At 46.3% G+C, this 27,705-nt stretch overlaps 1 protein-coding gene across 1 annotated transcript in view; it reads right to left on the bottom strand.

Moving 5' to 3' along the window:
• The window catches only part of LOC147123754 (dedicator of cytokinesis protein 2-like), a 1,461,504-nt gene that overhangs the window by 56,522 nt on the left and 1,377,277 nt on the right, over window positions 1–27,705 (bottom strand). The window contains exon 41 of the mRNA XM_085975685.1: window positions 1,037–1,178. Coding sequence (XP_085831811.1) covers window positions 1,037–1,178 — 142 coding nt within the window. The remainder of the gene's footprint in view (window positions 1–1,036; window positions 1,179–27,705) is intronic.

The raw sequence follows: 27,705 nt of genomic DNA, 5'->3' as shown, positions 1-27,705 counted from the left end.
GACATTTGATTATTGGCGCACGGATTTGAAGGTAGGCTTTTGACTTGGGTCGGAAATTGATTGGGAGGTCGGAGACAGAGAGTGGGAATAAAGGGTAGGTACTGAGAATGGCAGTATGTGACAAGTGGTATTCCTCAGGGATCTACACAGGGGCCTCAACTTTTCACAATTTTTATTGATGACTTGGATGAAGGAATAGCGAGTTGTATATCCAGATTTCCAAATCACACTAAATTTGGAGGGACTGGAAATTGAACAGAGATATAGACAGATTAAGTGAGTGGGCAAAACTATGGCAGATGGAGTTTAATGTGGGCAAGTGCGAGGTCATCCACTTAGGACCCAAGAAAGACAAATCAGAGTATTTTCTAAGTGGTGAGAAACTCGGAACGGTGGAGGAGCAAAGGGATTTGGGAGTCCAAGGACGCCAATTATTGAAAGCTAGTCGACTTGATTTTCCTGCATGTTATCCCAGACAATGACACCCCGCCCACCTCACCCACCTCCTACCCCACTCTCTGTGCACATTTCATGTCAGTGTCAGCTGTGGCTCAGTGGGTAGCACACTTGCCCCTCAGTCAGAAGGTTGTGGGTTCAAGTCCCACTCCAGCGACTTGAGCACATAAAGCTAGGCTGACACTCCAGTGCAGTGCTGAGGGAACGCTGCACTGTTGGAGGTGCCGTCTTTCAGATGAGACGTTAAACTGAGGCCCCATCTGTTCTCTCAGGTGGATGTAAAAGATCCCATGGCACTATTTCGAAGAAGAGCAGGGGAGTTATCCCCGGTGTCCTGGACAATCTTTATCCCTCAACCAACATAACAAAAACAGATTATCTGGTCATTATCACATTGCTGTTTGTGGGAGCTTGCTGTGCACAAATTGGCTGCCATGTTTCCTACATTACAACAGTGACTCCACTTCAAAAAGTACTTCATTGGCTGTAAAGCGCTTTGAGACGTCTGGTGGTCGTGAAAGGCGCTGTATAAATGCAAGTCTGTCTTTCTTACTCATCTGAACGTTCACTGAAAGGATACATTGTCCGGGAGAGTTCTTGATCTCATCTCCAGGGGGCGATGTTGTCTTCATCATTTCCACGTTTGGGAACTGGGTCAGGAGCATTTGTTCGAAATCCTCCCGTCGTTCGTACTCCTTCCCCCGGTAAATGAAGACCTTGTTCTGAAAGGAAAGCAGACGCTGCGTGGTTAGGTGGGGTGAAGAGACCCAGGACCTGATGCAAGCCTCATCGCTGGTGCCTGTGTCCGAGAACTGCTGTGTTGTTGCTAACCCTGACTGGATGGAACGTCGCTTCCACCTCCGTAATATCGCCTGTCTCCCCCCGTGTCTCGTACACCCCTGTACTCGCTGACATACATTGCCTCCCGGTTAAGCAAAGCCGCGATTTAAAAATTCTCATCCTTGTTTTCAAATCCCTCTGTGGCCTCGTCCCTCCCTATCTCTGTAATCTCCTTAAGGATAGGGAAAGTGGGACAGGAGGAGAGGTAGGCTTATTGATTAAAGATAATATTACAACATTGGTAAAAGAGGATATAGGTAAAGGAAAGCAATCAGCGGAGACACTATGGTTAGAATTGAAGAATAAGAGAGGACTTAAAAATGTATTGGGAGTTGTCTACAGGCCTGATAAGAACATAAGAAATAGGAGCAGGAGGAGGCCATTCGGCCCCTCAAGCCTACACTGCCATTCAGTAAGATCATGGCTGATCTTCTACCTCAACTCCGCTTTCCTGCACTATCCCCATACTCCTTGATTACCTTAATATCCAAAAAATCTATCGATCTCTAGCTTGAATATACTCAATGACTGAACCTCCACAGCCCTCTGGGGTAGAGAATTCCAAAGATTCACCACCCTCTGAGTGAAGAAATTTCTCCTCATCTCAGTCCTAAATGGCCGACCCTTTATTCTGAGACTGTGACCCCTGGTTCTAGACTCAACAGCTAGGGGAAACATCCTCCCTGTCAACCCCTGTAAGAATTTTGTATGTTTCAATGAGATCACCTCTCATTCTTCTAAACTCTAGAGAATATAGGCCTGGCAAACCTGATTGAGTTTTTTGAAGAGGTGTCTAAAGTAGTGGACAGGGGAATTCTATGGATGTTATGTATATGGACTTCCAGAAGGCATTTGATAAAGTCCCACATAAGAGGCTGTTATCTAAGGTAGAAGCCCACGGAATTGAGGGCAAATTATTGACCTGGTTAGGAAATTGGCTGAGCGGCAGGAGACAGAGAGTGGGGATAATGGGTAGGTACCCTAATTGGCAGGAGGTGACTAGTGGTGTCCCGCTGGGATCTGTGTTGGGGCCTCAAATATTCACAGTATTTATTAACAACTTAGATGATGGCATAGAAAGTCACATATCCAAATTTGCTGATGACACAAAGATAGGCGCATTGTAAACAGTGTAGAGGAAAGCATAAAATTACAAAGGGATATTGACAGATCAAGTGAATGGGTAAAACTGTGGCAAATGGAATTCAATGTAAGCAAATGTGAGCTCATCCACTTTGGACCTAAAAAGGATCGAACAGGATACTTTCTAAATGGTGAAAAGCTAAAAACAGTGGAGGTCCAAAGCGACTTGGGGGGTCCAGGTACATAATCATTAAAATGCCAAGAACAGGTACAGAAAATAATCAAAAAGGCTAATGGAATGCTGGCCTTTATATCTGGAGGACTAGAATACAAGGGGGTAGAAGTTATGCTGCAGCTGTACAAAACCCTGGTTAGACCACACCTGGAGCACTGTGAGCAGTTCTGGGCACCACACCTTAGGAAGGATATATTGGTCTTGGAGGGAGTGCAGCGTAGGTTTACCAGAATGATACCCGGACTTCAAGGGTTACGTTATGAGGAGAGATTACACAAACTAGGGTTGTATTCCCTAGAATTTAGAAGGTTAAGGGGTGAATTGATCGACGTTTTCAGGATATTAAGGGGAACAGATAGGGAAGATAGAGAGAAACTATTTCTGCTGGTTGGGGAGTCCAGGACTAGGGGGCATAGTCTAAAAATTAGAGCCAGACCTTTCAGGAGTGAAATTAGGAAACACTTCTACACACAAAGGGTGGTAGAAGTTTGGAATTCTCTTCTGCAAATGGTAGTTGATGCGAGATCAATTGTTAATTTTAAATCTGAGATTGATAGCTTTTTGTTAACCAAAGGTATTAAGGGATATGGGGAAAGACGGGTATATGGAGTTAGGTCACAGATCAGCCACAATCTCATTGAATGGGCGGAACAGGCTCGAGGGGTTGAATGACCTCTTCCTGTTCCTAGGTTCCTATGTCTCAGAAAGATAGTAAATTTCTTGAGTGCATTCAAGATAGTTTTCTGGAGCGATATGTTCTAGAACCAACAATAGGGCAAGCCATACTGGATTTAGTAATGAGTAATGGACCAGACTTAGTTAATAATCTAAGGAGATATTTAGAAACATAGAAACATATTTACATAGAAGATAGGAACAGGAGTAGGCCATTTGGCCCCTCGAGCCTGTTCCGCCATTTAATGAGATCATGGCTGATCATCCAAATTCAGTACCCTGTCCCTGCTTTCTCCCCATATCCCTTGATCCCTTTAGCCTTAAGAAATATATCTAACTCCTTCTTGAATATATTTAATAAGTTGGCCTCAACTACCTTCTGTGGCAATGAATTCCACAGGTTCACCACTCTCTGGGTGAAGAAATTCCTCCTCATCTCAGTCCAAAATGGCTTACCCCTTATCCTTAGACTGTGACCCCTGGTTCTGGACTTCCCCGCCATCGGGAACATCCTTCCTGCGTTTTATAAGTTTCAATGAGATCCCCTCTCATTCTTCTAAACTCTAGCGAATATAAGCCTAATCGACCCAGTCTCTCTTCACACGTCATTCCTGCCATCCCAGGTATCAGTCTGGTGAATCTTCGCTGCACTCCCTCCATGGCAAGAACATCCTTCCTCAGATAAGGCGACCAAAACTGCACACAATACTCAAGGTGTGGGAACACATTAAGGGAACACTTATCGAATAGTGATCATAATATGATCAAATTCAATGTTAGGTTTGAAAAGGAGAAACATGACACTGTTACTCAGATTCTAGATTTTGGAACGGCTAACATTAGCAGGATGAAACCGAGACTGACGACAGCAAACTGCTCAAAACTGTTATTGGGTAAAACTACAGATGAACAGTGGCAGGTGTTCAAATTTTTTTTTAACTTAATACAGGACCAGTGTATACCCCTAAGGGAAAAGAGCCCCACTTACCAAATAAAACAGTCATGGTCGACAAAGGAGGTGAGATAAAACTGAAGGAAAGAGCTTATAAAAGTGCAAGGGAACAGATGTGGGTAATAGTGCAAATGAAATTAAGGAAATTACAGTCTTGTAGAATAATTACTTGGTGTCAGTCTTCACAGAGGAGGAAGAGGATAATATACCTGACATTCCAGGGAAACTAATGATGAATCAAGGTCTGGAACTCACTAAACTTAACGTGAGCAAGAAAACAGTATTAGAAAAAGTAATGGCACTAAAGACTGAAAAATCCCCAGGACCTGATGGTTTTCACCCCAGGGCTGTAAAGGAAGTATGTGAAGAAATTACAGATGCTTTCGCCATAATCTTCCAAAACTCTCTCAATTCAGGAATTGTCCCTTTAGATTGGAAAATTGCAAATGCAACTGAATTATTTAAGAAAGGTGGGAGAGAGAAACCGGGAAATGATCGGGCTAGAAATTCATCTACGTACCGCCATGCCGTAGCACCAGGAAATGGTGAAAAAATGGCGGCCACCACTCTTTCGCCAGCTGCTGGCGGGTCCCATGGCGGCCTCCATTTCCCTCCCTCCCTTTGCGCTGCTCTTGAAAGAAAATGGTGGCGTTGTGACGTCAATCGGCATACAACGCCGACTTAACGTCATCACTCCGAACTTTGACCCTCGCGCTGAATTCAGCGCTGGGTCCTAAGCACGTAAGGTAAACCTGGCGTGCAAGCAGGCTGAGAGTGCCGGTGTCTGCAGCTCTTAAAAGGATACACATATCTTTCAGATAAGTTTGCATTTAAGCTATGGACTGTTTTTTTTGATTTTATTGAAGTAGTGGCTTGCTGCAATAGATGTTAAAAGTTTTTTTTAACTGTGTAGGGAGTGCTGCTGGATGTTTGCAAGGCCTCGGATGGTCGTGGAAGGCCTCTAAGAGGACAGAAAATGCTGCAAATACTCAGCAGGTCAGGCAACATCCGTGGAGAGAGAAATAGCGTTCATGTCTCAGGTCGAGATGCTGCCTGACCTGCTGAGTGTTTCCAGCATTTTATGCACCAGGCTGATACCTGGGATGGCAGGAATGACGTATGAGGAGAGATTGGGTCGATTGGGCTTATACTTGCTGGAGTTTAGAAGAATGAGAGGGGATCTCATTGAAACTTATAAAATTCTGACAGGACTGGACAGACTAGATGCAGGAAGGATGTTGCCGATGGTCAGGGAGTCCAGAACCAGGGGTCACAGTCTAAGGATAAGGGGTAAGCCATTTAGGACAGAAATGAGGAGGAATTTCTTCACCCAGAGAGTGGTGAACCTGTGGCATTCTCTACCACAGAAGGCAGTAGAGGCCAATTCATTAAATATATTCAAGAAGGAGTTGGATATATTTCTTAAGGCTAAAGGGATCAAGGGATATGGGGAGAAAGCAGGGACAGGGTACTGAATTTGGGTGATCAGTCATGATCTCATTGAATGGCGGAGCAGGCTCGAGGGGCCGAATGGCCTACTCCTGCTCCTGTTTCTATGTTGTCATTTCAGATTTACAGCATCTGCTCGCAGAGGGAAGAGGAAGATGCAGAAGAGGAAGAAGCTGAAAAGGAGGAAGCAGAAAGAATGATGCAACCCAGACAGCCCCTTTCTGGCTGGGATTTCCGGGATGGAATCATCCACCTGTGGTACCAGTGACCACAACCCCAATTCCCCTTTCCACATTTGTCCCACACCTTACCGTCCCTCTGTTACTGACCATCACAGCATCCTCTTGGCCACAATTCTGAAATAAAAGCCACCACAAAGCAAACCTTTCAATCCAGTTTTATACATCTATCCATCCAAAATGACATCAAGAAATCAACTCATCACCCTTATACGTTCCCTTAAGTGACTGTCTTGTGTGTGCCTTTGCCCATCCGACTGATGCCACGCAGTGCTTCCCCAGTGGCTGCAGCATGGCAGGTGGAAGGCTGCTGACTTTCAGTGGGGGTAACTACAAGTGACCTTGCTGGTCGACCTTGAGGAGCTGGTGGCTGGGAGTGTCAAATCAAGTGATGGTGTTTCCTCTTTTTCTTCTTCACTCTCCACTCCCTCTTTTTGCTCTACCACTGGCTGGGCAGGCTGCATTTCTTGGGCGTGTTAAATGAGGAAGGCACAAGGGTGGAGTTCATAGAATCACAGGGGAAAGATTTGGTCGGGCCCCCTTTCGGGGGCTAACTTTGCCGGGGCGCTACTTTTAGTGCCCTGAAATGTTAGCGCCCCCGTGCTGTAAATTGAGTGGTAGTGCCCCAAGCAAGAGGCAGGGCGCTGCTGGAAGCGCTCCCCCTCCTTCCTGGGGTGAAACCATTCAATATCATGGCGCTAAATGCAACAGCGCCACGCAGCGCCGAGGTACTACAGGCCTTCCTCCCCTGATTGAAGGGGAGGAACCTAGCGCAGCACGCACCGGGGCCCTACTGAACCACCGGGGAGTGGGGTGCTGGAAAAACACTCAAGAGGAGCGCTGGGCTGAGCGATCGCAGCCAGCACCCCGCATCAGGAGGCCAGAGGGGGCAGGTGCTGGTAGGCGGCCATAAATAGAAATGGCCGCCCGGCCTCTGCCCTTTAATTTGCACCGCCGCGGCCGTAAGAAAACCACCCTGACCCTGTTGGACATATTGTCCGGCGGCAGGTCAGGGGGCGCGACCGAAGTTTGCCGCAGGGGCGCGAGTGGGGCGCTGCATACGGTAATGACGTCATCGCCAGAGGCGCAGCGCCACGGGGCGTTACTGGCTACTGCCGCCGCTAACCTCCCACTGAATTTCACGGGAGGCGTTAGCGGCGCCGCGCCCAGGCGCTAGGTACTTTGCGCCCCCTTAGCGCCCCCTAATGGAAGGCGCAAAGCAACCCAATTTTTCCCCAATAGAATCATAGAATGGTTACAGCATGGAAGAAGGTCATTCGACCCGTCGAGCCTGTGCCAGCTCTCTGCAAGAGCACTTCAGCGAATCCCACTCCCCCGCCCTTTTCCCCATAGTCCTGCAAATGTTCTTTTTTCAAGTACTTATCCAAATCCCTTTTGATTGAATCTGCCTCCACCACCCTTTCAGGCAGTGCATTCCAGATCTTAACCACTCGCTGAGTAAAAAAGTTTTTTCTTATGTCGCCTTTGGTTCTTTTGCCAATCACCTTAAATCTGCGTCCTCTGGTTCACAGCCCTTCTGCCAATGGGAACAGTTGTGGTGACAGGGGGGCGGGATAGCAAGAGGTGCATGCCAGAAGGAGGATAACATATGAGGATACCAGCATCTTGTATCTTTTCAGTCCTGCCGCTGGCCAAGGGCTCAGCCATTCCCTGCCAAGATTGGCCAACACCGTCTCCTCTAAGGGGGTGAGGTGAAGCTAGGAATGGGAGATGTGCCTCGTGATTGGTACAGATTGTTGGTAGGTGAGTGATTGGGGGGGTAGTCGTGCATTCAACAGTATGTGAGTCTAGTGGTACAGTTGGTAGGAGACAGCTTTGGAAGATGCATTCACTGACCTTGACCAGTGGTCTGAGGTCATGAGGCTTCTTTGGGCACTGGGGCCAGGTGGTGGGGGCGACACTGCTGGCAGTGATGGCCTCGGTGATGTACTCCCACATCGTTCTTTCTGGAGGGCCTCCTGGGCCTCTGTGGGTAGAGGGCCTGTCTTGCAGTGTTGACCCCCTGCACAAAGCTAAAGTGCTGCGTACGAGACCCTGGGTGCCCCTTCTTTGGCTTGCTGAGCCATTTGTGTTAGTGCTGAGGCAGTTTTCCCATTTTTTGCAGCGCGGAAGGTAATTCAGCTTTAAGAGCTGAACATTCACATTTGGGACTTCCTTTAAATGTTACATTTTTTTTTGAAAGGCTGTAAGGGCTGAAAACTTATTTTTTTCACTGCATTTTAATCTGTAATAGTTCTGAATGCATGGCCCCTTTAATTCATAGCCCTTTTAATTGCCCACAATTCCTTGCGAGCTCCACAGCCTCACTCTCAGAGGCTGTGCGAAGCTCGAATGCCGCTTCTTGATGGAAACTTCGCCTTGGAGGCCTCCACTCAAGCCACCAGGAGGGCATTGCACGGAATGTTAGTGCTGTGCCACCAATCTTCAGCCCCCCTTCCCACCCCCAACGAATTTATTCTCCTTAGCATTGCGGCCATTTTCAGCGGCCGTTAACTCCAGTTGCCGGTGACACCGGGAACTTTACTGGCTAACACAGATTTCTAGCCCTGTTAGTCTAACATCTGTTGTTGGGGGAGTTATTGGAATCTATAATTAAGGTCAGTGTGACTGAGCACTTAGAGAAATTTGAGCTGATTAGAAAGAGAAAAATATAGATTTGTTGAATTTTGAGGAAGTACTTAAAGTAGTAGACAAGGGAATGTCTACGGATGTAGTTTATATGGACTTCCAGAAGGCATTTGATAAGGTTCCATATAAGAGACTTAGCTAAAATTAAAGCTCATGGAATTGAAGGTAAATTATTGACCTCGTTAGGCGGTAGTAGACAGAGAGTAGGGTTAATGGGCCTGTTCTCAAATTGGAAGGAAGTGACTAGTGGTGTCCAACAAGGGTCCGTGCTGGGGCCTCACTATTGACTATATTTATTAATGACTTAGATAACACAATAGAGAGCCATATATCCAAGTTTGCCGATGACACAAAGATTGGTGGTATAGGACATAGTGTAGACTGGAGCATAAAATTACAAAGAGGCATTGAAACATTAAGTGAGTGGGCAAAACAGTGGCAGATGGATTTCAATGCAGATAAATGTGAGGTCATCCATTTTGGACCAAAAAAGGATAGATCTGAGTATTATTTAAGTGATGAAAAGCTAGGAACAGTGACGGTCCAGAGAAATTTAGGGGTCCATGTACACAGATTGTAAAGGAATAGCCATATTTCAGAAAAATACACCATCCTATGAACAGAATTTTGACTCTATTGAAACATGAAAACTGGGTTTAAAAATCTAAAAGCCTCAACGACACAAGCTGTAAACAGAATACAGGCTTCTGAGATAAAATGAAGTGTTAACACAAAAGTTGTAAACAACATACAAGCTTTTGAAATGGGAATTGGTTGTTAATACTAAGACAATTGGGGGAAGGCCGATTTTAATATGATAAGGCAGGATCTGGCCAAAGTGGACTGGGAGCAGCTGCTTATAGGAAAATCCACATCAAAACAATGGGAGACTTTCAGAAGGGAAATTGAGAGAGTACAACGCCAACATGTTCCTGTAAAGGTCAAGGGTGGGACCAACAAGCAAAGGGAACCTTGGATGACAAGGGATATACAAAAATGCATTAGAAATAAAAGGGGGGCTTTTGGCAGTTACAAAAGACTAAAGACGGAGGAAGCCCTAGAGGAGTATAAAAAGTGCAGGGGCATACTTAAAAAAGAAATTAGGAGGGCGAGGAGGGGCCATGAAATAACACTGGCGAGCAAAATAAAGGAAAATCCTAAGATGTTTTATAAGTATATTAAGGGCAAGAGGATAACCAGGGAAAGGGTAGGGCCCATTAGGGACCAAAGTGGCAATCTGTGTGTAGAGCCAGAGGATGTAGGCGGGGTTTTAAATGAATTTTTTGCATCTGTGTTCACTATGGAGAAAGACGATGCAGACATAGAAATCGGGCAAGGGGACTGTGACATACTTGAACATATTAGCATCGAGAGGGAGGAGGTGCTAGCGGTTTTAGCAGGCCAAAAAGTGGATAAATCCCCAGGCCCGGACGAGATGTATCCCAGGCTGCTGTGGGAGGCAAAGGAGGAGATTGCAGGGGCTCTGACACAAATTTTCAGAACCTCTCTGGCCACAGGGGATGTATCAGAGGACTGGAGAACAGCTAACGTAGTACCATTATTCAAGAAGGGTAGCAGGGATAAACCAGGGAATTACAGGCCAGTGAGTCTAACATCTGTGGTGGGGAAATTATTGGAAAAAATTCTGAGGGACAAAATTAATCTCCACTTGGAGAGGCAAGGATTAATCGGGGATAGTCAGCATGGCTTTGTCAAGGGTAAATCATGTCTGACAAATCTGATCGAATTTTTCGAGGGGGTGACTAGTGGGGTGGATGAGGGAAATGCTGTGGATGTGGTTTACATGGACTTCAGTAAAACTTTTGACAAAGTCCCGCATAGGAGACTGGTTAAGAAGGTAAGAGCCCATGGGATCCAGGGTGCCTTGGCGCGTTGGATCCTAAACTGGCTGAGTGGCAGGAGGCAGAGGGTGATGGTTGAAGGTTGCTTTTGTGACTGGAAGCCTGTGTCCAGTGGGGTACCTCAGGGATCGGTGCTGGGTCCCTTGTTGTTCGTGATCTACATAAATGATTTGGATGAGAATGTAAAAGGTATGATCAGTAAGTTCGCAGATGACACGAAAATTGGTGGGGTGGTAAATTGCGAGGAGGAAAGCCTCCGGCTACAGGACGATATAAACGGGTTGGTCAGATGGGCGGAAAAGTGGCAAATGGAATTTAACCCTGAAAAGTGCGAGGTGATGCATTTTGGACGGACAAATAAGGCAAGGGAATACACAATGAGTGGTAGGACCCTAGGAAGTACAGAGGGTCAGAGGGACCTTGGTGTACATGTACATAGATCCCTGAAGGCAGCGGAGCAGGTAGATAAGGTGGTTAAAAAGGCATATGGGATACTTGCCTTCATTAGCCGAGGCATAGAATATAAGAGCAGGGAGGTTATGATGGAGCTGTACAAAACGCTGGTGAGGCCACAGCTGGAGTAGTGTGTGCAGTTCTGGTCGCCTCACTATAGGAAGGATGTGATTGCTTTGGAGAGGGTGCAGAGAAGATTCACCAGGATGTTACCTGGGATGGAGCGCCTCAGCTATGAAGAGAGGCTGGACAGGCTGGGATTGTTTTCCTTGGAGCAGAGAAGGCTGAGGGGGGACCTGATTGAGGTGTACAAAATGATGAGGGGCATAGATAGGGTAGATAAAGAGGAACTTTTCCCCTTAGTGGGGGGGTCAATAACAAGGGGGCATAGATTCAGGGTAAGGGGCAGGAGATTTAGAGGGGATTTGAGGAAGAACTTTTTCACCCAGAGGGTGGTTGGAATGTGGAACTCAATGCCTGAAAGGGTGGTAGAGGCAGGAACCCTCACAACATTCAAGAAGCATTTGGATGAGCACTTGAAATGCCATTGCATACAAGGCTATGGACCAAATGCTGGAAAATGGGATTAGACTGGACAGGGATGGATGGGCGGCGCAGACACGATGGGCCGAAGGGCCTCTTTCTGTGCTGTAAAACTCTATGACTCTATGACAATAGCCCTGTTGAAACAGCAGGTTGGAGGTTCCTCTATGTCTGAACATTGGAAGAAACACAATAGCAATGCCCATGTTAAGTGTTATAAACCAACACTTCAGAAAGCATCACATAAATTTAAAAAAACATGTGTCTTTGAAAAAATGACATCAAGTAAAAGAAATACCTGCCGTAAAATAGTTTTATGTTAAACATAGAACAAGCAGACATGATCTGTGATATAACCATTGAAGTAGCTAAGAAGTGCATAAAACATCCTAGTTGAAGTGTTTTTGATTTACATATTGTAAAAAGTACAAAGAAGACTTTGTAAATATTACATCAATAGATGTACCAAGAATCACATTGTTTAGGTGTTGAACTTGGAACATCACAGAGACAGACGTCTGTAATACAACCAGTTAAAGTGTTCTAAATGTAAAAAGATACAAACAGGAGACTTTGATAAGAATGGCATCAAATAGATACATCTGTCATAACCATTTTTTATGATAAAATTTGAACGCCGAAAGGTAGAGACAGGATTCTGCAAGTTAACAGCTGAACTGACAGTAAGATTAGAAAGAAGTCAAAAGAAAGAATGACTAGAGATAATTAGCTTACATCAGCAGAAAACTTCAAAGGATATACCACCGCAAAAAGGGTATAAAATATGGAACTTTCAGATAGAAAGTCGGAAGTTGCTGGACGGGGCAAGCAATTCTTAACTTCAGAGGCAGGCTCTGTAAGTTTTTAACTCTTTGAGTCTCGGGGATCAAAAGGTACTCTTATTTGATTTTGGTGGATATCCTGGATTAAGAAAGAAGTAGAAATGTAAAAATGTAATGAAGTTAAGATTTGAGAATAAGGATCTCTGAGAATAAGAAATGTAAGCTATTTGTATTTTGAACTGTTAATGTTGCGACTTAAATCACCAGTTGTTAACTACATGTTGGTTCTTTAATAAATCTATATATTTTTACAATTGTCTCACAGAGTATTTCTGTATCAAACTCGCGAACTCAATCTCTGTACATTCTTTGGTGAGGAGTTGCAGAGTACTTGGGGGGGGGGGTTTCTGGACCCTCATAATATATGGAAGGTTACAGTCTAGTTAAACTTATTAAAAGTGCTATCTGGAGGATGGTAACATCTTCAAGACGTCCCTTTCCTTTAGGGAGAGATAGCCTGGACCTTTAGACCCAATTAAGTGGCTATCTCTAACTTTAGTTGAAGGTGAACATCTGGGGAATACGCCTGATCCGGGGTAGCCTGAAAAGGGCTAGGACTAGTAATTATCCCTTCAAGATCACTAAATGTAGTAGTCAGGTACAAAGAATAATGAAAAGGGTTAATGGAATGTTAGTCTTTATAACTAGAGGGCTAGAATATAAAGGGGAAGAAGTTTTTCTACAGCTACTGGTTAGACCAGATCTGGAGGACTATGTACATTTATGGGCACCACACCTTAGGAAGGATATACTGGGGTGGGGGGCAGGGGATGCACAAGAGGCCAGAAACGGCAGAACACAGAGAATTCAACAGAAAGGTCTTTAAGAGATTGTTGATAATGTGGAGCTCGCCACCAGATGGAATGGTTGAGGTGAATAGTGTAGATGTATTTAAGGGGGACAAAAAAACCCCACAAATGCTGGAAAGACACAGCAGGTAAGTCAGCATCTGAAAAGAGAAAAAGACAGGTTATGGATGCTTTGGGTGTGTAACCCTTCCTCAGACTGAAGGCTGAAAGATAAACAGTCACTTTCGTAAGATGGGTTAATGGGAGACGAAATTGGGTGCCTTTGCGCCTCCCGTTAGCGTTCCCAGGAGCGCTAACGTTACGCAAATGGCTTTGCGACTGGGCATGGCGCTGACAGCGATATTTGGTCGGAGTTTTGCGGCATTGCGGCCCGATCTCCTTCGCTCGGAGATCATGACGCCATCGCCGTGCGCATCGCCCCGGTAGCGGCCCGGACACGAAATTGGCTTCCTCCCCCGGCAGCAGCGCCGGTCGAAAACACCGACAGCTGCAGGAGGCATGTGTCGGTCGGCCGGCCGCTTCGGGGGGCGATGATTAAAGGCGAGGCGGCCGAGATAAGTTAAAAAAAAACTTACCTTTCCTGTTCTAGGTTTTTTTTCGCAAGTTCCTGCCCGCGATCGATCAGCACTCTGCTTGAGTGCCTGGCTGATCGCGCGGGATCGCGGCTGCCTTTGTGGTCCAGGTAGGAACTTTTTCTATTGCAGAGCCTGCAGCGATGGCCCTTCCCTTCAAGGGAGGGAAGGAGCCTTTGAACGCGGCAGCGCGGCACGGGCCAGTGAAGGGGGTTGGGGTTGGGGGTGTGGAGGTTGTTGGTTAATCGCGGTGGTGAGCAGAGGCCCTGATCATGCCAGAAGGTTTGCTTGCGGGTCTGGGGGGTGGAGAGGAGGCACTTCTGCTCCTCCTGCCCCACAAGCAGTGCTAAACAAAATGCAATTACCGCTGGATACGGCAACTCCCGTCTCCAGTTAACAGCTGGGCTTCCTGAGCCTTGCGAAACCTGGCCGGGCAACCGGTAAATTTACCCATCAGCCTCCAAGCTGCACTGTGGTAGCCCGATTTAAATATTATAATGAACTGTCCCCTCTCTCTCTCTCTCTCTCTCTAGTGGGACAAAGACGCGCCTGGCAACCTGCCGGCGTAAAAATGGCAGCAGACGCTTACGCCGCGGGTTGGCATCGCGTCATGCGGTTTAAAATTTTGAATCGCCCCCCCACTCCCCCAATCCTCTCCCGTTCGTCATGGTTTGGGGAGGGTTAATATCACTCCCCCCGAGTGTGGAACATGAGGGTTCAAAGTACAACTGGGTACCGTAACGGGAGAATTAGGGTTCAAAAGGGCCAAGGTTAATGCTCGCTCTTGATTTTTCTCGGCTTCTTGGGAACTCGCTGGTAAATCTTCTCGGATGCCTGTCATTAAATAGCGTTTGATTCCTTCATCACTTAAGCATTGCACACGCGTGTATCAACCTTTTCATTTGCCAACAGCTTATTATGAGAGAAAAAAAAAAATCACAGATCAGCTCCTTTTTCTTTTCAAACCTTTGGATCGACTCAGGGGATTAATGCCTGGGTCTTTGTACATTCAGAAGACTGATACTATCAGAAAAATATCATTACTCAAAGATAGCGCTTGAAAAATCCATTAACAACCTGATGTTTCATTTGAATTTAAATATACCTCTTCATTTTTCTTATTTCTAAAAGGACCTGAGATGTTTGTGTGACGACAGTCTCAATCCATCTCCGAGGCTCATTCATATTCAGTCCGATCGCCGACTGCAGTTTTTGCTCTCTATTATTTTTTTCCCTTTACAGTCTGCTTCCCATTTCCTCATTTCCCGCCCCATTGGAACCTCATTCATAGAATAGAACCATAGAATCGGAGAATAGTACCGCACAGAAGGAGGCCATTCGGCCCATCGAGTCTGCGCCGGCTCTTTCGAAGAACAATCCAGTTAGTCCCACTCCCCCGCTCGTTCCCCATATCTCTGCAATTTTTTCTCCTTCAAGTATTTATCCAATCCCCTTTTGAAGGCTAAATGTAAGAAGTCACACAACACCAGGTTATAGTCCAACAGCTTTATCTGAAATCACAAGCTTTCGGAGCGCTGCTCCTTCTTCAGGTGAAGTGGAGAGATGCATAAAGACACAGCTTATATAGTCAGAGAATCATGTCAGATGTTTACAGGTAACCTTTCCAACTGCCATTTATCACACCTCGGCAGAGAGATAATCACAACAGTCAAAGGTGTGAATGGTGTCCAAACAGGTCAGTCAGGGAAACATTACATCAAAGAACAATGAGGTGGGGTCACAAGGGGTCAAATATTGCAGATGCTGGGGTCTGTATGAAAAACAAAAAAAGACAAAAAACATTTTTTTTTGGCTGGAAATCACAGCAGGTCCGGCCGCATCTGTGTAGAGAGAACAAGCCAATGTCGACTCGAGTCTGGATGACCCTGCATCAGGTGGGGCTACATGTAGCGTGACATGAACCCAAGATCTCAGTTGAGGCCGTCCTCATGGGTGCGGAACTTGGCTATCAGTTTCTGCTCGACGATTTTGCGTTGTCGTGTGTCTCGAAGGCCACCTTGGAGAATGCTTACCCGAAGATCGGAGGCTGAATGTCCTTGACTGCTGAAGTGTTCCCCGACTGGGAGGGAACACTCCTGCCTGGTGATTGTTGCGCGGTGTCCGTTCATCCGTTGTCGCAGTGTCTGCTCGAGTCGACATTGGCTTGTTCTCTCTACACAGATGCGGCCGGACCTGCTGTGATTTCCAGCCAAAAAAAAAATGTTTTTTGTCTGTTTTTTTGTTTTTCATACAGACCCCAGCATCTGCAATATTTGACCCCTTGTGACCCCACCTCATTGTTCTTTGATGTAATGTTTCCCTGACTGACCTGTTTGGACACCATTCACACCTTTGACTGTTGTGATTATCTCTCTGCCGAGGTGTGATAAATGGCAGTTGGAAAGGTTACCTGTAAACATCTGACATGATTCTCTGACTATATAAGCTGTGTCTTTGTGCATTTCTCCACTTCACCTGAAGAAGGAGCAGCGCTCCGAAAGCTTGTGATTTCAAATAAAGCTGTTGGACTATAACCTGGTGTTGTGTGACTTCTTACTTTTGTCCACCCAAGTCCAACTCCGGCATCTCCACACTTTTGAAGGCTGCTATTGAATCTGCTTCCACCGCCCTATCAGGCAGCGCGTTCCAAATCCTAACCACTCATTGTGTAATAATGTTTTTCCTCATGTCGCCTCGGGTTCTTTTGCCAATCACCTTAAATCTGTGCCCTCTGGTTACCGACCCTTCGGCCATTGGAAACAATTTCTCTATATTTACTCTATCTAAGCCCTTCATGATTTTAAACACCTCTATCAAATCTCCTCTTAGCCTTCTCCGCTCTAAGGAGAACAACCCCAGCTTCTCCAATCTATCCACGAAACAATTGACTATTCTCCATATGTGGATCCAAATAGGGAGTTTTAGCTGGTTATTTGACTGTCAATGGTGGTGTTACCATGTTCTCACCAACATTCATTGGCAGATTTTCCAGTAGTTCACATACACAAATCTTTAAGGCGGCAGGACATGTTGAGAAGGCTGTTATAAAAAGCATACGGGATCCTGGGCTTTATAAATAGAGGCATGGAATACAATAGCAAGGAAGTTATTTTAAATCTTTATAAATCACTTGCTAGGCCTCAGCTGGAGTATTGTGTCCAATTCTGGTCACCACACTTTAGGAAGGATGTCAAGGCCTTGGAGAGGGCGCAGAGGAGATTTACCAGAATTGTACCAGGGATGAGGGACTTCAGTTATGTGGAGAGAATGGAGAAGCTGGGGTGGTTCTCCTTAGAGCAAGAAGGTTAAACAGAGATTTGATAGAGGTGTTCAAAATTATGAGGGGTTTTGATAGAGTAGATAGGGAGAAACTGTTTCCGCTAGCAGGAGGGTCGGTAACCAGAGGATACAAATTTAAGATAATTGGCAAAAAAGCCAGAGGGGAGATGAGGAGAAATGGTTTTAAGCAGTGAGTTGTTATGATCTGGAATGCGCTGCCTGAAAGGGCGGTGGAAGCAGATTCAATAGTAACTTTCAAAAGGGACTTGGATAAATACTTGAAGGGGAGACATTTGTAGGGCTATGGGGAAGAGCAGGGGGGAGTGGGACTAATTGAATAGTTCTTTCAAAGAGCCGGCACAGGCATGATGGGCCGAATGGCCTTCTTCTGTGCTGTATAATTCTATGATTCTAGCCACTGGACGGCAATCAGCAGTCGTAATCCTGACTGTTCCTGGGACTAGGGACAGGGTCACTGGCAAGGCTTGGAAGCTACAGCAGAGCCAGGCCTGGTTAGTACCTGGAGGGGTGACCATCAGGGAAGACCAGGTGCAGAAGGTCACGGAAGGAGCCCCAGGAGGGGCGGCTGGTGAGCAGGCCCGGGCGTTGGGCTGAAGATTGTCGGACAGGAGGAATGGTGGAAATGGAATGGCGGCGCGCACAGACGCAGCGGCTTTGCTTCTCCCAGGACGGTGCTATTTACGTTTAATGTTAATGTTATTTGTACTGGACTCATGGGAGCTTGCAAGATCACATTTCGTTGTTCATGTACTTGTGCATTGTACAATGACAATAAAGTTGAATTATTATTATTATTATTGTTATTATTTTCTGTTGTCTCTAGCCCAGAAGAAGATGGGCCAGAAATTCGGTTCCCCACGGGCGAGTACGCGCTGGGTACTCACGCGTAGGCCCAACGAAAGTGCCGGTTTCGTGCATGCACTGCGTATGCACGGGAAACTGGAACTTCCGTTCCCTTAAAGGAAGGTGTTCACAGGTGGAACGCGTGCGCCGGAGAGGCAGCGTGTACGCCTGGAACTTCTGTTTTTTTTGCAGGTTTCTCCGGGAGGGTAAGTCTCCAGGAGCTATGCTTGTAAAAAACAGTCGCAAGGCCTGCTTTTAACAAGGTAAGTGGTGAATTAAGTTAAATTAAAACACTTTTTCCACAGGTTTATTATTTTTAAATACTTTAAAGAAAGGTAAGTTTATTTTTAGCCCCGTTAGAAACTGTAATTAATTTTTTCAAAAATTTTAATTATTGTTTAAAATAGTTATTTTATGTAATTTATAGTTATTTTAAAAATGTGATGTTTTGGGGCTGAATTGTATTCATAGATTTGACAGCTCTTCCTGTCAATTTTATGAATGGGCATTCCCTGCTACCATTGGCTCTCCATGGCCCACGTGATCTCAGAGGACGCTTCGAACTAACTGCGCCCCTGGGATACGCAAGCACTGCGCGCCGGCAGTTGGAGCAGGCCCAGGATCGGAATCCCACGCGGGCCCACAGCTCAACGGCCGGCGCGCTAGGTAAGTGCAGGTCGGAGGCTTGCTTTAAATTTCCGTGCATGCGCGGTATTCACAATGTAAATGTTGGTGAGCAGCCTGAGCGGGACCTTTCCCATTATTGTGCGGCCGCGCAGCTTAGAGGGAACATTGGTGATGTAATGTATATACCTTTAAGAGGGGAACTATCTTTTACAGCTCATGTATACTGCAGTACCGGCAGTGACCACACCTGTATATAGCACTGAGTAGTAATCTGTACAGATCAGTTCCAGTGTGAGCCACATTGAGTAAACACCTGTTGTACCGTTCTCCTGCAGTCTGTGTCTTATTATACACAGACACAAAAGGTGACAAGTACATTAAAGAGAATGGATGGCCAAAAGGCCATTAACTGTATGCCTTCCTTAAACAATGTATAAATTGCACTGTTACATGGACTCTACCCCAACCCATTAAATCTCCCAAGGAAGAGTCTGAACAGTACATTACTGTCCCTTTAAAATAAATACCTGGGTAGCCTTACATCCTGCATTGCTCACCTTTGATTAGTTGCCTTCTTTAGCAATGAAATCTCCATGATTCCAACACAGCATTTGATCATCTCTATCAGTATTTATAACTCAGTCCCATTCCTAGCCAGGTGTTTATCCTATTCTTCTTTTAATAGGTGTTAATTGACACAGTATTAATTACTTTACCTATTGCATTCATATACCGCTAGACTCTCCATGAATTGAATTCAATGAGAAAGTTGAGTTGATGTTTTCAAGGGGAGACTGGATAGGCACTTGAGGGAAATAAACTTGCAGGGCTACGGGGAGAGAGCGGGGGAATGGGACTGACTGGATTGCTCTACAGAGAGCCGGCACGGTCTCGATGGGCCGAATGGCCTCCTTCTATGCCGTATGACTCTATGGGGGAAAAATTCAGTTGCTTGCGCCTCCCGTTAGCGCCTTAAGAGTGTTTGCGCCGCTCGCGAAATTAACTAGACATTTTGCGGCGGCGCTAAACACTACCGCCACGATCTCCTGCGCCGGCAGATCATGACGTCAGTCGAGTGCGCAACACCCCGTTAGCACCCCGGACCAGATATTGAGTGGCGCCCCCTGCCTTACCGCCTGCCGCTAGCAACGACAGGTTGAGGGGAGTATTTTGCAGTCAGAAAGGGACTGGGGGAGCGCTATTTAAAGGCGACCGCTTCCTGCCTTTTTTTGTTGGTGACATTTTTGCACCACGCATTCTGAGAGAGAGAGAGAGACTTCTGGAGAGATTCAACGCTGTGTGAAGGGGTTTTGGGTACTGAGCAGCACTTTGCAGGTTCATTTTGATTTGCTCTTCCTTGCTTCGCCAGCGCTCTGAGGTAACGCCTCGCTCCTCAGACTTTGCGCCTTAAGACAGCTGTGAAGCACCCGATTTAGCGCTCCAATCACCTCCAGGGGCGATAAAAGCCAAGTTTGCCATCGGAGGCGATAATTAGCGCCAGGCACTAAACTTTGCGCACGGCCGATAACGGCACCCCAAGCGGGGCGATACAGAATTTTTCCCCCTATGATCTGCCAGAATGGTGTGACACAGGATTGTGAATCCTGCTTGATTTCACCCTCCTCCTCTCCAGGCGGTGACTCTCACTGAGGCACAGTTTCACCATCACTGCTCACACTGCCCGTACCTCACTTCAGTGACCATTCTTCATTTAGTGAAAAGAAATTTTAAAGAGGCCACATGGAAAATCTTGCTTTTGAGCTGTCGCTATGTGACATCAGCATAATGAATATGTTAATGAGTCAAATGTCAATGTGATTCAGTGCTAGGACTCTCAGCTCTGTGTCAGAAAGTTGTGGAGATCAAAGTCTACTCCAGGACTTAATCCCGTAATCTGAGATTGATCAAACAGAGGAAGACCAGAAACACCACCTGGGTGGTGATCAGTGAAGCCGTTTATAGTAATCTGGGATGTAATGTTTAAGTTATCCACCAGATGGAGCCAAAGAGTAAGGTTTCATATTCACCAGTATTTAAGGTAATAGGTCATGTACTCAATGTCCTGGTACACCAGTTATTAAGGTAATGTGGCATTGCATTATGGGTATGACTCAGAGGTGAATCCTCCAGCTTGCCATCGTGTAGTAAGAAATTGTGTGCTTTGCTTGCAGCCTGTAAGAGATGTTTCTCTGCTACACCGGGTAATTAAACAGTTGGGTTTTGTTCCTAATAGCTCGCTTCTCTCAGTTTCTGACCTTACCACTCGGATATCACATATTGGCGACGAGGATCAACAGATCACATCTTGAAGAAGAAAAAAAAGAGCACTGAATAGAGGATCATGGCTGCTACGGTAGGAAAGATCTCTGCTTTTGATGTTCAGACACAGACCTGGGATGAGTACTGCGAGTTGCTGATGCATTTCTTTGAAGCAAATGATATAGATGATGTCGGAAAAAGGAGAGCCATTTTGCTCACTTCTGTGGGAAGTCAGACATATAGTTTAATGAGAAACTTATGCAGTCCTGAAAAGCCTGGAGACATAACGTTTGCTAACTTAGTGGCCTTGCTGAAGGACCAGTTCAATCCCAGACCGAGTGAGATTGTACAGCGTTTCAAATTTAATTCACGGTACAGAAAACCGGGAGAGACTGTATTGGATTATGTAGCGGTGTTGAGAAAATTGGCACACGATTGCAATTACAGGAACAACCTGAAAGGCATGCTGAGAGATAGGCTAGTTTGCGGGATAATGGATGAGTGAATGCAGCGGCGATTATTGTCCCAGACTGGGCTTACGTATGAAAAAGCATTGGAACTTGCTCAAGTCATAGAGACAGCGAACCGAGATGTAAAAGAAATACAAGGTTCCGGCTGGGCTGCTACAAAGCAAGTTGCAAGTCAGGTTGCTGTGCACAAGTTAAATATGCGTCAGAAACCACACTGTGAGCATGTGAAGGCATGTTATAGATGCAATGGCAATCACCTGGTGAGGGAATGCAGGTTTCTGGAGGAAAAGTGCCACAAGTGTGGGAAAAAAGGACATATAAAACGTGCATGCAGGGCAAAAGCAACCGTGGAGGAATACAAACCAAAAGGGGGAGGAAAGCAAAACCTAGGAAGAGAAGTGAAAAAACAGGGAGCACATCACATCAGCGGAGAAGCTGAGAAAGAAGACGACATGTTCATAATGCATAGTATGGTAGAGAACATTCCAAAAGTGGATCCTATCACTTTGCAACTGACAGTAAATGGCTCTAAGATCAACTTTGAAGTGGATACCGGATGCGGCGTAACCATAATGAACAGGGAGGAGTACTCAAAATTGTGGAACCATGCAAAAGTTCCAGAGTTAAAGTCTTGCTCTATGCAGCTTAAAACATATACCGGTGAGCGAGTGGCGACATTGGGTACAGCTACTGTAACTGTGCAACACAGGGACACCGTGGAACAGCTACCTGTAGTTGTAGTATCGGGTTCTGGACCAAACTTGTTAGGTCGGGGCTGGATACAAGAACTTAAATTAGATTGGGGAGCAATAAATCAAATAGAGGGAGGCAAACAGTTGTCTTTGCAAGAAGTATTGATTGAACATGAGAACGTGTTCAAGGAAGAACTTGGCACATTTAATGGCCCCCCAGCTAAGATTTATGTCGACAAGGAGGCACTGCCAAGGTTTTTTAAACAACGACTTGTGCCGTATGCCATGAAACCAAAGGTAGAGGCTGAGCTTGACTGTCTTTTGAGAGAGAACATTCTGGAACCCGTGAAATGTTCAGAATGGGCAGCTCCCATTGTACCTGTTTTAAAACCGGACAATTCGGTAAGGCTCTGTGGAGATTATAAATTGACAGTAAATAGGGTGTCTAAACTAGAACAGTATCCTATTCCCAAAACAGAGGATCTCTTTGCAAACCTGGCTGGAGGGAAGAAATTCACAAAGCTGGATATGAGTCATGCATACTTGCAGATTACACTAGATGAGGAATCCAAGAAGGATGTAACCATAAATACACACAAGGGTTTGTTTACCTATAACCGCTTACCATTCGGTGTCTCATCTAGTCCAGCTATTTTCCAGAGGACTATCGAGGGTGTACGGCAAGGGATCCCACATGTTTCAATCTATCTGGATGACATTCTGGTGATGGGAAGAACCGACCAGGAGTATCTGAGCACTCTGAGAGAGGTACTACAAAGATTGGATAAGGCTGGGTTACGGCTCAAGAGGAGTAAGTGCACTTTCCTGGGGAACGAGGCCGTGTTCCTGGGACACAGAGTGGACACCACCGGGCTCCATCCAATCAAGGAGAAGGTACAAGCACTGCAGGAGGCCCCAGCTCCTACCAATGTGACTGAGTTAAAAGCTCACCTGGGACTGCTAAACTATTAAAACAGATTTTTACCAAACTTGTCAACAGTGTTAGCACCTCTTCACAAACTTCTGCGTAAGGAGACACAGTGGCAATGGGAAGAGGAACACAGGGTTTCATTTGAACAGTCCAAGAAACTGATGCTGTCCTCGGATGTGCTGGTTCACTACAATGCAGAGAAAGACATCATTCTCTCTTGTGACGCTTCACCTTACGTGGTGGGGGCAGTTCTTTCACACAGCTTGGAAGATGGAACAGAAAGACCAATAGGGTTTATGTCGCGAACTCTGACACCAGCGGAAAAAAACTATTCCCAGTTAGATAAAGAGGGATTAGCAGTAATGTTTGGGTTACAGTGGTTTCACAAGTACATATATGGCAGGAAATTCACCATATGCACCGATCATAAACCTCTTCTATCTCTTTTTAATGAAATGAAAGCAGTACCACAGATGGTGTCACCCCGGATCCAGAGGTGGGCAGTGATGTTAAGGGCGTATGAGTATGTCATCGTTTACAAGGCGGGCAAGTACCATGGGAACGCAGATGCCTTGAGCCATCTTCCACTGCCAGGTACACCTATCCATGCAGCTCCAGAGGACAGAGTTTTGATGTTGGAGGACACGGACACGGCAATTGTGACCGCAGAACAAGTAAGGACATGGACCGGTAAAGATCCAGTACTGCCTAGAGTCCGAGAATATGTGATGAGGGGTTGGCCACAGCATCCGGAAGGGACTGATTTCACACCTTACAGTGTCAGGAAGACAGAGCTGAGTGTGCAGGATGGTTGCGTGCTGTGGGAAGCACGAGTGATTATTCCACAGCCAGCATGACAGTCTATCCTAGGGCAACTACATCAGTGTCATCCTGGAGTTTCACGTATGGAAGCCTTGGCAAGGAGTTACTTGTGGTGGCCAAAGCTAGATGAGGAGATAGAAAATCTAGTCAAGACATGCAGCACTTGTCAAGTACACAGGAAGGCACCAGCAGCGGCTCCTCTCCACCCCTGGGAGTGGCCGGATAAACCATGGAGAAGATTACATGTAGATTATGCGGGTCCATTCATGGGGAAGATGTTCCTCATAATCATTGATGCACATTCCAAATGGATGGATGTGTTCCTGTAAATTCTGCTTCATCTACTGTTACTATAGTCTGCCTGTGTAGGAGTTTTAGTAATCAAGGGCTACCAGAGATCGTAGTAAGTGACAATGCCACGTGTTTTGTGAGTACAGAAACAAAAGAGTTCATGAGAAACAATGGCATAGCGCACGTAACCTCAGCTCCATATCATCCGTCTTCAAATGGACTTGCGGAGAGAGCCGTACAAACATTTAAGGAGATGATGAAAAAAAGTGCGGAAGGGAGTTTGGCAACCAAAGTGTCACGAGTTCTGTTCAGCTACAGAATAACACCTCAATCTACCACAGGATTCTCTTCCGGTGAGCTGTTGTTAGGACGTTGACTACGCTCCACTCTTGACCTGGTTCACCCACACCTGAAAAGGAGGGTGGAAAACCGACAAATCAAACAAAAGGAGAACCATGACAGAAGGACAAAGAGCCGCAGTTTTGGAGAAGGAGATGCGGTCCTTACCAGGAATTTCAGTTATGGTCCAAAATGGATTCCTGGCGTCATAGACTCAATGACCGGTCCAGTATCATATACGGTCATGGTGGGAACTGGTCAGGTAGTACGCAGACATGTAGATCAGATACTGACCAGACAAGGGGAAATCGAACTGGAGGTTCCAGAGAGGAGGTGTCGGAGGACAAGTTGGCCCCCAGTTATCCAAATGCATCGGTGGTACCACCACCACGAACATAGCCAGTTCCACCTGGACCCCTTCGTCAGATACTCTGAGTACTGCTCAGGAGCAGCAGGTGGCTCTACCACAACCAAGCAGGGACTTGACTGTAAGACGTTCACCAAGGCCTCACAAGCCACCAGAGAGATTGATAATGACCTGCTAGATTCGTTCAGTATGGACTATCGTTAAAGGAGTTTCCTTATGGGACTTTTTAAGAATGTTGTTAAGAAATTAATGTTCATCTTAAGAGGGGAGGGATATGGTAATCTGGGATGTAATGTTTAAGTTATCCACTAGATGGAGCCAAAGAGTAAGGTTTCACATTCACCAGTATTTAAGGTAATGGATCATGTACTCAATGTCCTGGTACACCAGTTATTAAGGTAATGTGGCATTGCATTATGGGTATGACTCAGAGGTGAATCCTCCAGCTTGCCATCGTGCAGTAAGAAATTGTGTGCTTTGCTTGCAGCCTGTAAGAGATGTTTCTCTGCTACACCGGGTAATTAAACAGTTGGGTTTTGTTCCTAATAGCTCGCTTCTCTCAGTTTCTGACCTTACTACTTGGATATCACACCGTTCGTCCCACCTGATTTTGAAATCAATGGAATGAGGATCAGGTGATTTCTACTGTGGAAAGGTGATCTGCTCCACTGGATTATTGCCCAAGCGGCCAAGGCCAGAAGTTACTCCATTGTGTCTGGGCTGCCAATTCAGTGCCATTTCAAGGGAGTGCTGCGTTGTCAGAGGTGTTGCCCTTTGCATGAGATGTTAAACTGAGGATCTCTATCTGTTCAGGTGGATATTAAAGATCCCATGGAATGGTTTGAAGAGCCATTTAACTTCAAAAGAGCCATAAGTGTTTGAAACAATCTGTCAGGTATGGTGATAGATCCGGGTACATTAGGGGAGTTGGACTCTGCAATGGGCGAGTAAGCATACGAAATGATGGGCGGAATGGCTGTTTCTCATCCTTGGCTTTTGTTGAGACTTGAGCACATAATCCAGGCTGACACTCCCAGTGTAGCACTCAGGGACCGCTGCACTGTCGGAGGTGCCATCTTTCAGATGAGAGGCCACATCTGCTCTCTCAGTTGGGTGTAAAAGATCTCGTGGCACTATTCCGAAGAAGAGCAGGGGAGTTCTCCCCGGCGGCCTGGCCAATATTTATCTACAAACAACATCTACAAACAGATTACCTGGTCATTATTACATTGCTGTTTGTGGGAGCTTGCTGTGCACAATTTGGCTGCCGCGTTTCCTGCATTACAACAGTGACTCCACTTCACAAAAGGTACTTCATTGGCTGTAAAGCGCTTTGGGACGTCCTGAGGTCATGAAAGGCGCTATAGAAATGCAAGTACTGTATTTCTTTTCTGATGTTTGGACCTAGATGCTAAGGGCTGGAGGCGGGGAGGGAGTGGGGGAGTTTGGGGGGCGGTGGTGGTGAGGGGGTGGATTGAGGTTGGGAAAACCGGAAGAATGGGTTTTTCTCAGGCACTGCCGAATTTAACGGCAGGACCTCATTAACATTTTTTGTCTCCGTTTCCCGGCTGCAGCCAGCCAGATTATGAGGAGGATCGGGGAGAACGTTGGGGGGGGGGGGGGTGAAGATTGGGAGTCGCGAGCTGGGCAACATCGGGGTGATCGGAGTCCCGAGGCCACACGGGAGATCGGCGGCCAGAGCGGGGGCCGGGGGGGTGTGATCGGAACTATGAGTTTGGAGGCGCCGCTGGGCCAGAGCTAAATTAAAAATGGTGACTAAATGTGAGGCTCCCAGCCTCATTATAATATTTAAGTTGCCAACCCACCTCCGGTAGGTTGCCCGCCCTCCGTCTCGCCGCCTGTAAAACCGGAAGTGGGCAGGTTGGAGGTGGGTTGAGGCCGGGATTAAACGTTTTAACACTTTAACATCCCACCTGACCCCCAACCCAACCGTTTTTAGTGGTTAAAATTCAGTCAGGTATTTGATCACAGCACTCCAACTGCTGCTCTTAGCTCATAGAATCATAGGGGGAAAATTCAGTATCACCCCGGTTGGGGTGCCATTATCGGCCGTGCGCAAAGTTTAGCGCCTGGCGCTAATTATCGCCTCTGACAGCAAACTTGGCTTTTATCGCCCCTGGAGGTGATTGGAGCGCTAAATCAGGCACTTCACACCTGTCTTAAGGCGCAAAGGCCGAGGAGCGAGGCGCTACCTCAGAGCGCAGGCGAAGCAAGGAAGGGCAAATCAAAAAAAACCTGCAAAGTGCTGCTCAGCACTCAAAACTCCTTCACACAGCGTTGAATCTCTCCAGAAGTCTCTCTCTCTCTCTCTCAGAATGAGTGGTGCAAAAATGTCACCGACAAAAAAAAGGCAGGAAGCGTTCACCTTTAAATAGCACTCCCCCAGTCCCTTTCTGACAGCATAACGCTCCCCTCAACCTGTCGTTGCTAGCGGCAGGCGGTAAGGGAGGGGGCGCCACTCAATATCCGGTCCGGGGAGCTACCGGGGTGTTGCACACTCGACTGACGTCACGATCTGCCGGCACAGGAGGTCGTGGCGGTAGTGTTTAGCGCCGCCGCAAAATGTCTAGTTAATTTCACGAGCGACGCATACATCGCCGCGCCTGGGCGCTAATTGCTTTGCGCCCTCTTAAGGCGCTAACGGGAGGCGCAAACAACTGAATTTTCCCCCCATGGAATCATAGTTGAGGTTAACTAACTGGGAATGAAGAGAGATTCTACTGACTGACTGAGGCAAACCGGTTGTGCCTCTCAATCACAAACACACTGACAAGTTGAAGCAGTGCTTTACAACGACTCTACATGTATCATTTTATCCTGTTCTCTGCATCAGCATCTCACCACGGACGAACACGATAAACACGTCACTTGTCTGCCAAGAACTGTCTGTAGTTGCATCAGCCTTTTCATTAACTGGGAATGCAAATAGCTACTTTGCAAATCTTTGGTATCACATAGTCAATCGGAATTAATTGGACGCAGATTCCCTAGGCTAGGAAGGGAACAATCAGCCAGGGATCCCGCGTCTGATGACTCTGTGGTGACCAGTCATAAGAACATAAGACGTAGGAGCAGTGGTCGGTC

This window comes from Somniosus microcephalus, chromosome 2 (genome assembly GCF_052327205.1).
Source record: "Somniosus microcephalus isolate GS21.2 chromosome 2, FLI_Smic_1.0, whole genome shotgun sequence".
NCBI lineage: Eukaryota > Metazoa > Chordata > Chondrichthyes > Squaliformes > Somniosidae > Somniosus > Somniosus microcephalus.
This window is presented reverse-complemented; position numbering and strand designations above follow the sequence as displayed.